This window comes from Myotis yumanensis, unplaced genomic scaffold (genome assembly GCF_028538775.1).
Source record: "Myotis yumanensis isolate MYYU_CA2020_CCGP unplaced genomic scaffold, mMyoYum1.0.hap1 SCAF_2, whole genome shotgun sequence".
NCBI classification, from domain to species: domain Eukaryota; kingdom Metazoa; phylum Chordata; class Mammalia; order Chiroptera; family Vespertilionidae; genus Myotis; species Myotis yumanensis.
In genome coordinates, this window is record NW_027223753.1 from 209,373,091 (window position 1) to 209,386,622 (window position 13,532).

At 44.3% G+C, this 13,532-nt stretch overlaps 1 protein-coding gene across 3 annotated transcripts in view; it reads right to left on the reverse strand.

Annotated features, from left to right (window-relative positions):
• RRP1B (ribosomal RNA processing 1B) overlaps window positions 1–13,532 on the reverse strand; it is a 29,683-nt gene that overhangs the window by 9,495 nt on the left and 6,656 nt on the right. The window contains exons 2-13 of one of the 3 annotated variants that reach the window (XM_070407104.1): window positions 12,253–12,335; window positions 10,504–10,561; window positions 9,226–9,311; window positions 8,800–8,861; window positions 8,311–8,440; window positions 7,367–7,431; window positions 6,704–6,885; window positions 4,763–4,857; window positions 3,744–3,841; window positions 2,221–2,240; window positions 1,359–1,490; window positions 59–804 (exon numbers count right to left, since the gene is read on the reverse strand). In XM_070407104.1, the coding sequence (XP_070263205.1) occupies window positions 59–804; window positions 1,359–1,490; window positions 2,221–2,240; window positions 3,744–3,841; window positions 4,763–4,857; window positions 6,704–6,885; window positions 7,367–7,431; window positions 8,311–8,440; window positions 8,800–8,861; window positions 9,226–9,311; window positions 10,504–10,561; window positions 12,253–12,335 (1,757 nt within the window). Of the gene's footprint in view, window positions 1–58; window positions 805–1,358; window positions 1,491–2,220; window positions 2,241–3,743; window positions 3,842–4,762; window positions 4,858–6,703; window positions 6,886–7,366; window positions 7,432–8,310; window positions 8,441–8,628; window positions 8,732–8,799; window positions 8,862–9,225; window positions 9,312–10,503; window positions 10,562–12,252; window positions 12,336–13,532 lie in introns of those variants that run through there. The other 2 variants (XM_070407102.1, XM_070407103.1) reach the window with 2 other exon arrangements.

Consider the following 13,532-nt stretch of genomic DNA (forward strand, 5'->3'; position numbering starts at 1 on the left):
CTGATCTTTCTTTCAGCAGGAAGCCGTGGCCACCCTGCCTGGAACCCACTTGCCTTACCAGAACCTGGACGAGCTTCAGTTCGGATTCCAGTCCTCTGCTGTGTTCAACCAAGTTCAGCATCTCTCTCATTTTCTTCCTCTTTTTGAAGATGGCAGTTTTTTGAGTGGACGGGTTGTAGAGGTCAAGACGGCTGGGCTCCCCCTTCTTTTTCTTCAGTCTCCCACCTGGGGGCAGTGTGGCTGGGCAATCCCCTCCGTCTGCTGGGCTGGCTGCCGGGCCTTCCTTCTGGGGCGGGGGCCAGGCCAGCGTGGGCGGGCTGCCGTTGGCCAGGGGAGCCCTGAGTTTCCGCTTTCTCTTCAGGGCTGGGGCTCCACTGGCTGGGGAAGCCTGAGGGACAGGCACCACAGCATAACCACTGTCGGGGCCACCTTGACACAAGTCCTCCAGAGGTGACACTGTGGACTCGGCGACCAGTATCTGGCACCGCGGGCTCCTCTTCCTTGGTCGTTTCCTCCTGCTGTGCATGGGAGGATGCACGAGGGGGTGCTCCGAGCTGCTCTGCCCCTGGGGGCTGGGCGAAACGCCTGCCCCTAGCGCAATCCCACCCAGCTTCTGGGCTTTTCCTGGACCTGCCTCTGGCTCATGGTCCCCGTTCTGTTCTGGGTCCCCATTCTGTTCTGGGGGAATGGCTTTGACCCCCGACCCTAAGTGTTCAGGTTGAAGGTGGTTCTTCTTCTTTTTCCTTTTCCTCTTGTGAACACCAGCTTTACTCTCCTCTTCCTCAGCAAGAAAGAACCTGTTTCCTAGAAAGACACATAAACCAATAAGCAGGTGCCCCCACGCCAAGCAGACAGCAGGTCTCGCAGCGGGTTCTGGGGCTGAGTGAGTGGCCGACAGAACACCTGTGGGGCTGTCTTACCACCAGAAAGGCTCTGATCCTCAGCGCACGTGAGCTCCCTGAGCTCTCTGCTTTGTCCCATTTCCTCCCTTTCCCAGCTGTGATTAGAAACCTTGCTAATGCCTTTTCAATATAAATGGAGCTGAAATATATTCAGATTTCTACTAATTTTCAGGCCAAAGGTAAAGCCACAGATCCAGGTGGTAATAAGACAAACGAGTCACAGGGCAGTGTGTATCTCCTTCTCAGATGCTACCGGAAGTGGGAATGCGGGTGTCCCAGAAAAATCAAATACTCAGAAACAATCTTTACTTTTCAGCCATAAGAGCAAAAGCGTTTGCTCTGTAACAATTTATCAAGTCAGTGGCTCAGGGTTCTCAGGACCGCAGAGGGGCCCAAGGTCACTGAGGGCAGCCCTCTCCTTCTCAGGCCTTGCTGGCCCCAAGCCTTATGCCTCACCTTCACCTTTGTCCATGTCGGTTTTCTCTGAAAGCTTATTTCCTTTTTTCTTATGCCTTCCTTGACTGAGGGTTTGGTCATCTTCATCAGCAGAAATGTCCTCAGCAAAACCGAGTTGAGACATACTGCCTGCTGGACACCAAAGTCACACGTAGTCAGTTTTCTGAGGCCCTCAGAGCTGTCCCCAGGGGCCTGAGAGCATGCCTCCTCCCCACCTCATTTGCCTCCTGGTCACTGTTCCTCACTACTTCTCCATCCAAACCTCAAAGCTGCTAACACAGGGACTTTAGGCTCTCAACTTTATGGCTTTCTCACTCAAGGCAAGGGACTGTAAATCTTGGGCGACATCATCTCCAGATATGCCAACCAGGTGTTGGCACCCTAGTTCTAAGCACCTCAGGGCCCAAGGGATGGGGGCAGTGAGCTATTGATTTGCTCAGATGTCACCATGTTTATAGACAGCAGTTTCCCCAGGGGACAGCGGATCTTACAGTCACAAAAGGGACCCTGAGAAATCGACTGTTATTAAAAAAGGTCAAACTGAAAACTACATGGACCAATAAAAACTCTTCTTGTTCAAATGCCCCCCCTCTCCCCACAGATACAGCCTCGTGTCTGGCTCATCGTGGTTCCTGGGATGGGAGAGTGGGTGGTGAGATAAAAAAAGAAAAAGCCCCACAGGGTGGTTCTTCGGGCTTCTCTCAGCTGAGTAGCAAGTGGTGTAACTGACGATCTTTCAAAGATAAAGGCTACTACTCTTTCTTATGCTTTCAATCTTGCTTTTTTACTATTTGGCCTAAATGTGCTCAGTGAGGTCCACATTTAGGTAAGAACATCAGTTCTAATGCTCTGCCTTCCTCACCTTCAGAGAGATCTTGGAATCTGAAAAGGAAAACAACAAAAGTTCATAAAGCAATTTCCTCTTTCTGTCTTCTATAAACATATGCACAAACTTTAAGAAACACGTGATATTTAGAATTCACATTCTTTTTCCTCTAGAAGGGGAGGGGGAAAAGGCAGTGTGATGCAAAGGCCAAAAATAAAGGACAAGGCCACCCTCAGTTAACTTTGTTTCTTAGTCTCCAAAGGCTGACACAGCTTAGATTCTCTGCCTCTACTCAGCTCCCCTCTGTTTACCACGTGGAGAAATGAAAGTAGTGCTTAGTCTATAAGATTTGGTGCATTAGAATACAAAGGAAGTGGGCAGAGTGGGGGAGTGGCAGGAGGTCTGAATCTAGCTCTTTGTCTGGCAGCTACAACCTTGGGCCGGCGGTGACTTCCCTGTGCCCGAGTCAACCATGCGTCAGAGGAGGGAATTACAGAAGGCAGCTTATGAGGCTTTACCACATAACATGAAGTAATTTAAGTGCTCAGAACAGTGCCTGCTTACATGGAGTGTGATCAAACTCAGATATTGTATATCATCAATCATAATAGGACACAGGGCTCTGCAGTGAATACTGGTACAGTCATAACGATATCAACGACGACTACAGCATAACCACACCAGGGGTGGGGGAAGGGGTAAAAAGCTACACCCTTACCCAGCTCAGTATCGCACCAACAGGTAACACCTCAGCAGTACACTCACATTGCAATTTCTTTTTAAAATTTTTAAACATATTTTATTGATTTTTTATAGAGAGGAAGGGAGGGGGTTAGAGAGTTAGAAACATCGATGAGAGAGAAACATCGATCAGCTGCCTCCTGCACACTCCCCACTGGGGATGTGCCCGCAACCAAGGCACACACCCCCGATCGGAATCGAACCTGGGACCCTTGAGTCCACAGGCTGACACTCTATCCACTGAGCCAAACTGGTTAGGGCTCACATTGCAATTTCTCAACCTAATTTTAGATATTATCAATAGATTTATTTTTATAATTGTTTTTTAATACACACCCAGGGTATTTTCCCCATTGATTTTTTTTAGAGAGAGTGGAAGGAAGGGGGAGAGGGAGGGAGAGAGGGAGAGTAAGCTAGAGAAAGATAGATATGAGAGAGACACACATGGATTGGTTGTCTCCAGCACACAGCCCCAGTCATGCCGGGATCAAACCTGCAACCCAGGAACATGCCCTTGACAGGGAATTGAAACCTTCAGTGCATGAGCCAACGCTCTAACCAGTCAGGGCAGACTTCTTTTTACATCATTATGAAACACAGCTGAGTGTGGCTGCATTTGCAGAATGGGACATGGAGGTGGGGTGGAGTGGTAGGCAGGTGACTGTCATCATTAAACATTGCAGTTTATAAGTGCATATATATGCTAAAAATAAAAAATGTAAGCCTGGTAACAGCATGTCCTATCCCATGAGATAAATGGAAGGGCTGGACTTGAACATGATGAGAATCAAGGGACACCTTCTCAAGCAATCACTTACTTCTTGATTAGCTTGCAGAGACGTTTCCTGTTGAAGGGAGGGATGTTTTTCCTGTTGGTTATTTCCAGGAGTCTGTCTGCAACAGCCTTATAGTCAAACTACGTGAGAAGAAAAAAGAACATAAACCTGCAGTAACCTGGAAATGCACCTCCTAGGGCAGTGGTGGCGAACCTATGACACGCGTGTCAGAGGTGACACACGAACTCATTTTTTTGGTTGATTTTTCTTTGTTAAATGGCATTTAAATATATAAAATAAATATAAAAAATATAAGTCTTTGTTTTACTATGGTTGCAAATATCAAAAAATTTCTATATGTGACACGGCACCAGAGTTAAGTTAGGGTTTTTCAAAATGCTGACACACCGAGCTCAAAAGGTTCGCCATCACTGTCCTAGGGTCAGAGCACCCCCAGCTGGGACTCTGGAAGCACTCACAGGGGCCGTCAGAACAAGCACGTGCTGAGACTGGGCAACCAAAGACTTAAGCAAGATCTCTGTGGTAAAATATACCACATACAATTTACTTGGGTGTGCTTCTTTGTAATGTAATTTACAAAGATGTCCAATTTGCACTTGGTAACATAGTAACCTTTATTTTAAAAGTATTACTAAGCTCTAGCCAGTTTGGCTCAGTGGCTAGAGTGTTGACTTGCAGACTGAAGGGTCCCAGATTGGAGTCCGGTCAAGGGCATGTACCATGTACCTCTCTGTCCCCTTCCATTTCACTCTCTCTAAAAATCAATGGAAAAATATTCTTGGGTGAGGATTAACCAAAAATAAAAATAAGAAGTATCGCTGAGCTGACTTTGCTGTATGGAATATATCTTAGCAAAATTCCATATTTGGATTTGTCTGCAATAAGCTCATTATAAGGAAGGTGACATTAGTGACTGAAGGGATGGAAAGGACTTCACACATTAGGCCTTAGAGTTTAATTAGCTCTGACCCTAATTCCCAATTAGCTAGGCCACTCCACAGTAAATCTATCTTCTAAAAAAACCAACAACTGCCACCAACCTGGAGAAGTGGCCCAGTGTCTTCCATGCTTCCACCACCGTCTGTCTCACCTTCATCACTGATTCCTTCCTTTCTGGAGTGATATTTGCCCAGTGCTAAAACACAGCCAAAGACAAAATTCTTCAATTACACAGCAATGACTACTCCCGAAGGAGCCACTGTCTAATTAGGTGTCTCTTACTGAAAAAGAAAATTTCCTTAAAGAGAAAAACCCTGCAATACATTTACTAGTATAATTTCCCAAAGATGTTTTGGGTTTTCAGTCCCTGAACATAAAAAAATACCCAGGAGCAATAATTAATTCTGTCTCTTAAATCGATTACAGACAAGCCTCCCTGGCCTTCAATACTGTTCAGCACACATGGTCGCCCCTTCCAGACAGCGCAGGGGACGGGAAGCTGCTGGTTAGGTGTTCAGGCACCATGTGACTCTGGCTATGGAAGGAGTGTGGATTCAGGAGCCTGTCTGTCCCTAATTTCAGACAGGTTTGGGCTGTAGTAAAAAAAATCTGTATAGTAGTATACTAACTTCATGGGGCTGCTACAGGAGGCACAAGTTAATATATAAATGTAAATTTTAACATTTAATAAATAATTCAAAAAGCACTAAAGCCCATGAGAAAGCAGATAAAAATTACTAATGAAAACTCCACTTTTCAAACTTGAACTGTTTCTGGATTCCTAGGAGCTCATTAGTGGTGTGACCTCAGGGCACAGCCAGAGAAGACAGAGCAGGTGCTGGTGCTCCTGGCGAGAGATGTCTCTAGTTTAGATAGAAACGTGGGGAGCAGGGGGACCCAGAGGCAGCTGCCATGACTACATAGAATTTATTCAGGCTTTTTAATTAACCCACCACCTATGTGGAATTTAAAATTAAAGTGTTTCTTCTTTTCCTTGTTTTTTGTTAAAAAAATAATACATGATAAATGTAGAAAATCAGACAAAAGTATAAAACAAACAGAAGTCACTTACAATTCTGCCACATGGGGCTATTAATATTAACATTTTGATATATATCCTCCCTGATTATGTAAGGCACATGTAAATGTAAAACAAATCAGGCTCCTCCCACATAGAGTTTTATGTCCTGCTTTCAAAAACATGATTAAATTTCACCTGGTCACTGGTTTAGAAAACTCTGCATTTCAAAATGGCTTCAGGGATGCCCTCACCATGCACTACAGCCGTGCACCACCGAGTTCTGATGGGCCACAACTTCAATGCATATTCTCTACATGACTGCACAGATATAAAACAGTGGTAAGAACAGCGTTAGCCCACAGTGGGCATTTAAACTCCCAAGAAAAAGAACCCTGAAGGAACTCCGAGATCCAAAGGCTACAGAAACAAGTGTGCGCTCACAACGCACATGCACATCAGGCCTCCTGTCGAGGACCCTCTATAGATCCCAGTCCACATTAGGATGTTGAGATACAACTGAAAAGCCAAAACAACAAAAACAAACAAAACCCAATGCAACACCAACAATGATAAACCCTTGGGAAATGTCCCGCCGTCCTGGGAGATAAGAATCGGGTGGGCCCTAACTGGTTTGGCTCAGTGGATAGAGCATTGCCCTGCGGACTGAAGGGTCCCAGGTTCGATTCCAGTCAAGGGCATGTACCGTGGTTGTGGGCACATCTCCAGTAGGGGGTGTGTAGGAGGCAGCTGATCGATGTTTCTAACTCTCTATCCCTCTCCCTTCCTCTCTGTAAAAAATCAATAAAATATATTAAAAAAAAAAAAAAAAAAAAAAAAAAAAAAAGAATCGGGTGGGTGGCACAGGGTCTTCCCTAGAGGACCCCTGAACAAAACATGGGTTGGGAATATGCATCTGCTTCCTTTCTCAGGTGTTCAAGCCAAAGCCATCTTTGATAAATTCTAGACTGTAGTCATTGAGATGTCAACAAATGTATTAGAGTGCTTAAGGACACTCTCTTACCTGTCTTCTTTTTACTGAATGTTTTTCTCCATGTCACCTCATTTTCAGCTCGCTCTTCTTCAGGGAGGTTGCTGTCACCCACTGTAGTTTTCTGTTCTTCCATCGTCTCTTCAGGTACAAAAGGAGACTGATCTACAATGACTTCAAAAACACCCCTAGCTATAGTCTGCACCAGTGTATGGCTGAGGGGGAAGCACAGCAAAGAGGATGTGATTAAAACCAATGGTCTGGAACTCACTGTATGAAGACAACAGAGGGATGAGAAGTAGGGGTCACTGCACCTCCCATTCCAGCCTACGCAGGACCCGGTGTGACCACCCAGCTGCTCAGCAAGCACACGTGTTCCTAACGACACTTTTGTGCTAAGCAGTGGTGGCCGTAAGGAGCCAGTCCAGGGATCTGTGCCAGAAGCAGTGGGACCATCAACTGCTGAACTCTGGGTGGGGGTGTGTGTGATTCTTGGAATGACTGGGATCAAACAGCAAAGCCGAATTATGACTCAAAGCTTCAAACGTCTTGCCAATGGGAATTAAGCATTTGGCTATTATTAGCTTTGGACAACCATCCCAGGTACCTTGTATCATGCTAAACAACACAAAACAACCCACCTCCCCCAATTAAACACTAATTGAAGCAACAAAAACAAACATGTGAATCACTTACTCCTTAGTCTTGGCAGCAATTTTGCAGAATGGATCAATAAACTTGAGATTCTGATCTGCTAAAAGCTGTAATTTAGAAATCAAATAGGAAAAAAAAAATAAAAATAAGGGAAAAAAGAGCCTTTTCTCCTTTCTGACAAGTCCTTGAAAAAGGTATCAGTTGTTTTTTTCACACAGATTGAATCAGACTGAGCAACACTTATCTCACAGTGCCAAACGCACTGTGCATGAATCACCCAGGTGCCCAGAGCCAGGCCAAAGCCACAGCTGCCCTCCAGCCGCTCGGGCATCTTAGCACAGTGACCCTCCAGCGCCGCTCCACACTTCCTCCTCTGTGGAGCAGCTCTGTATGGACGGTCAGAGAATGAGATGAGGGAGTATTTTTTTAATACAACATTTATACTTTCTTTAATTTAAAAAAATACTTGTCCACTTCAGAACACTTGTGAAAGAAAAAGTAAAAATTGCTCACAATTTTTAATTCAGATAATCACTGACATGCTAAAGAATGTTTCCCGTCTAGTCCTTTGCCTATTCCTGGATGAATGCACACTCACACAAGTCCGACCCCTTTACACAGCTTGGTCTACTGCCTTTCTTTCCTGCTGCTTTTTAAAAACTCAGTATTCTGAGCATTTCCTCATGTTCTCAAATTCTTTATTGGACCATGTAGGTGCTTTCAAACGTTTCCTAAGTTAGATTCTATGCACATCCTTAGTGCATGAATCATGCCCACATGTCTCATTAGTTGCTTAGGACACATTCTTAGACGGGGAAGGAATGTGTCAAAAGCCAGGTTGAACTGATTCACGTTCTGTCACTGGCAGCGCAGAGGGCCACCAACAGCACTGCATTCCAGCTCACAGGAGGATCTGAAGAGCAAAGCCCTGTTCAGGTTAGCTGTGGTCTCAACACATCACTGGCAGACGTCGGATTGTTTCTTACCTCTTTCCCTCCCACTTTGGATAGTTCATCCAGATAAATATCAATGAAGTGGAATTTCACCCCATTAGGAGACTGACTCTCAGGGTGCAGGACTTCCTTCATCAAGACATCGAGGAAAAGCTTGATTCGGCTGAAGAAAACAACACATATGGGTCTATTAACTATAGTGTGCAACCGCCCCCCCCTTCCCCCGGGAATATGTAACATTTAGTCTCATGTTACACTGCACCACAAGCCATGCGAGACTGAGAAAGTTTTACAAGGAAAAAAGTAACTACAGAAATCAGTATAAAAAGCTGACTGTCTTATGTACTCAACTCTTTCATATTCCTCCGCTGGGTTTTAAGTTCTTTATGCGAAAGGGGGTTTTGCCTCTCATAGCACAGATGTGGCAATTCATACTTGGTGATTAACTGAAAGGCTTGAAAAACAAACTATTACCTTAAAAGTTTTCAGGCCACCAAATGCTAACCCAAATAGTTTACCAACCTTTCCTCCCAGCCATTCTGCTTCAGGACTTCAAAGGACTCCCTCAGGACCAGACGGATCAGCTAAAGACAGACAACTTGTGTTACAAAAGGAAGGGGGATTGATCAGCTTTGTAGAATGAGGCAATGACACGGGTGTAGCCTGGATCCCCAAATGAGAAAATATCCACAATAATCACGTTTGACTTTAGATCATAAAATGCTAACTAAAGGTCCCCAAACTGGTCCCTAACATCTGAAAGGGACAAGAGAGAGGTCTCTGAGTACAGGTTCAAAGGCTGTCTAATGTTCACATCGCCTGTCATCTCAGCAAGTCTAGAACTAACTCTGCTTCACAATCAAACCTTCCCACTGTTTTTAAGATGCTGAATGTCCCTTCCTCTCATGAGCCTTTGCAGTAACTGGGATGAAGGCCTGCTGATCTCACCATGTAGTACTTGTCCAGGCGCAGCCTGTCGATCCCTTTCCACTCTCGGTTAATGGTTTGCCAAAAGGTCTGAATGAACAGGTGCTCTGCAGTGAACAGAAGGCTCTGAATGCTTGGTTTCAGGTTAACACATTACCATAAAGCACAAAAGTAATGAAAAGAAACAAACTAGGATTATTCATGTTATACTTTTCTCAAGAATTCTTGGGCTGCTAGAAAATTTGGTCAATCATTAAATATGCTTAATAATTTCTTTTACATTTAAGCAAAAGCACATTATAGTAACAGGAAACCTGGTAATATCTTAATGCTTAACTAGAATGCTCTCTGGAGCATTTTTATTTATCTCCTGAAAGCCAAGTTTCTAAATCAGAAGATTTTCTGAGCCACGTCTACTGGTCTTTTCAACCCACCTACACCTAAGAATCCAAAGCCAGTAATTTTGATGGACACTTGAATGACTCTTATAGAAACTCAGCTTTCTGTTTCATGCTCAGTGTCAGCTGGATGAGCTATAACAAAACATTCTATTTTTCTCTTCTGAGCCACAAAACTAGCATTTCGTCAAAAAAATTTTTTTATTCACTTCTTTTTGCACAAATCTTTCTTGATATATGAAGACCTATACCATATTCCAGGTGTAGAATTTTGTTCATTACATGTCAGTTGGGGCTCTGCTCAAGTTCAGACAACCTCTGAGGGCTATGAAGGCTACTGGATGGCTTTGTTCACAGGAAGGGTGAGCAGGAAAAAATTCTGCAGTCTCATTTGTCCCCTGGAAGTAATCAGAGCCTGAGTGTCCCACAAGTAATGTCTCTCCCCTGTTTATCCTTTTTGGTAAAGGGGGGTTACTTTACAGTTTATTACCAGTGACAACCTTAATGGCTCTAGTTTTGGGGATAAACCTGGCATCCAGAGGGTACTGCACACACTGACATATGCACGGATAGCTTCTAGGAGTGTTAAAGTAACTCAGAATTTGGAGATTCTGGAGGATTATTTAAGGTATATATTTTTTGAAATCTTTGAGATATTCTACAAGGTACTCCTTCACCCTCTTCAGAGTCAGTATCTAAGTTTATCATAGTTTCTTCCCATGGGAGGAGTTTGTCGCCTGACATCAACACACTAATACCCCAGGTTCACATTAAATTAGACCACCGGGAAACGGAAGCTTGGAAGGAAGGAGAAGGAACAATATGGATTAGATATCATAGGCAAGTTACCAAATGGGAAAAGCAAGGATGTTTTGAGAGGCATGAAAACATCAGGACTTACGAGCCTCGGAGTTGTTAACAGCATGGATGAGCTGGGAAATCGTGTTCGCTAGCTCCTCCTGCAAAGGCGGGTTGGGGAGAAACACTGGGGTTATTATGTGGCAACATTGTGAGATGACAGCACCACGGCCTACATCTGCTTGGGTAGGTGGGTGAGTGAGAATCTGTACCTCTCTTTTCAATGTCACTTCCACTAAGAAGTGTGCATGTGGGTATCTATGCAAAATCTCCAATTTCATGGACTACTGTGCCAATTTCATATGCCTCTGAGATTTGTCTAAGCTGTCTGCTTAAAAAGGTATCTCTAATTATCTGTTCAAATGACCTACAGAAGAAATAAGTTAGCTGTCAATTCCTGGCTTAAAAGATACATTCAAACTTAAATTGAGATGTCTATCCTAATCCCCCAGTAATGGAAACACAGACACCCCAGGTCTCTCACTCTAGGAAACTCAGAGAGAGGAATTAGAATCCCCTCTCCCTGGCTGGCTTAGACAGGCGGCAGCGGCAGGGTGGAGGCAAGCACAGGGAACAGCACCTTAGGCTCTGACCTGCGCAAAAGTGCCTTTGGAAACACAAGTCCTACTCAGAGGCAGAAAGCTTGCTTGTAGAGAATTTGGTGGTTTGGGTCTAAGGGGACTGTCAACAAAAGAATTTTTATGAGTTACGTAAAAGATAGATTCTCATAAATATTATCTGCACTTCCCCCGGCCTCAGGTCTCCCTCACCCATTTCTAATGAATTTCCCGAAAGCGAATTTCTTATTCTATTTCCTTCCTCCACTAAAGCTGCTAGCTGTTACTTTTGAATGTAATTTAAAAATATTTTGCCTTGCTATCCTACTCAAAATATGTTCAGGTTAGTAAAAGCAATAATCAGAGTGAGTTACTACATGGCTTGGAGGAAAAGGCAGAGTTGTGCCTTAAAAACCTAGACAAGTAAAATCCACCCATGATGTTAGAGGGTTTTGAATGGCATTTCAAGGCTTACTCTTCACTTTGCTTTTACACATCACAACTGAACTCTTTAGGCAGCTGTGGTGGGGGTGCCCACTGTGCTCGGCAGGCGGGTCCCCATGCACACACACACCTGGGACAAGTCTCCGCCGACTGTAAGTGTGGGCATCAGAAGGAGCCGCGAGTGGCTCTACGAAGACCGTGACCCCAGGGAGGCGGCTGCCCCGTCCTCTGCACCACTTAGAACTGTGGCAGAGGTCGGCATGGGGCCAGGGCTGCTCACAGGTTCTTAGACTAGTGCCATGACATTTTTTACCACAAATAAGAGAAAAACAAACAAAAACTTTAAGGTAAACCCTACCATGGGACTATGAAACCGGCAGAGAAATGACAAACCTTTAATTTATGTGAATTCTTTATTATCTGAAAAGGTAATTAACCTCAACGCTTGGACACTGCATCCTTTTCCATATGACAAGAGGTGACAGGGAATCCTTGAGCAATGCTTCTCAGTTTGTTTGGCACATTAGGGGACTGATACAACAAGTCTCTCTTATCCCTCTAAGCCAGTGGTTGGCAAACTGCGGCTCGCGAGCCACATGCGGCTCTTTGGCCCCTTGAGCGTGGCTCTTCCACAAAATACCGACTTCTGCGCATGGGCCACGAAGTGTCGATCGCACCCGCATGTGGTATTTTTTGGAAGAGCCACACTCAAGGAGCCAAAGAGCCGTAGTTTGCTGACCACGGCTCTAGGCCAAAGATCCAGTAATGTGTCAAAGGGAAGTTCATGTTACCTGCAGAAGGGGTTCGTCCTGCACCCACATGCAATAGAAGAGCCCTTTCCATATTTTTAGAAGTTCTTCTTGACTGAAACCTCCTAGAGGGCAAAACAACACAAAATCGTATTTCAGAGTCCTTGCATTTCTTTTCCTCAAGTTCAGAACTGCCACATGAGCAGTGAGAATAACCACATACATTTCATCTGCAAAGGGCTTTTCTAATTGAAGCACATATTTCCTCATTGTTATAAAACAAGCACATTTAAAGTTGGCAGTTTTATCAGCTATGGGGCAGGGTGGTCGTGATCGTGTGTCCTTATTGCCTGAGTAATGTGAGGAAGCAAATGGAATCACAACAAAAAATTAACTAATGGGGTGCTTATTTATAAAATGAGCTCCCCTCAATGCCCCTCTGCTGAAACTAGCATCTCCCCTGCACTCCATCATTTTCATTCCTCTTGCAAAGTAAAAATGCAAATCCTACAAGAGATGCAAGGATTTGCTCAAGTCCCACACAACTGGCCCCAGGGACACTGGCAAAGCTTAGGGATATTTTTGCTAAGAGGATCCTTGTAAGATCACACTTGCTGTACCCCGACATAACCCCCTCCCAGTTACGGTTTTCATTTACTGGGCAATTTTAGTCTTGTTTTAAGTGGCACTGTGGTTAGCCTTGTTCTCATTATGTAAGTCCTCTACCTCCGCCTGTACCACCTATGACCAAACCACAAGACACACACAGTCTTCTATCTGCTGGGCCAGTGATGGCGAACCTTTTGAACTCGGCGTGTCAGCATTTTGAAAAACCCTAACTTAACTCTGGTGCCGTGTCACATATAGAAATTTTTTGATATTTGCAACCAGAGTAAAACAAAGATTTATATTTTTGATATTTATTTTATATATTTAAATGCCATTTAACAAAGAAAAATCAACCAAAAAAATGAGTTCGCGTGTCACCTCTGACACGCGTGTTATAGGTTCGCCATCACTGTCTGGGCCATGGAATAATTGCTGCGTGACATAAGGAATTATAAAATTAGGAAAATTAGGAGTTTCCAAGCCTGTGGAGAATAAACCAAACCCTCAAATCTTTTATGCATCTTACAAATGGTCTTTACTAATGTTCCACTAGGACAGTGGTTCTCAACCTTGGCTGCACATTAGAATCACCTGGGAATCTTTTTAAAATCTTGATTTCTGGGCCTCATCCTCCGGAAATTCTGTTTCCTTGTTATGGGGTGGGGCCACAACATTAGTAACAAAGAAACAGAATTTCCAGAGGATGAGGCCCA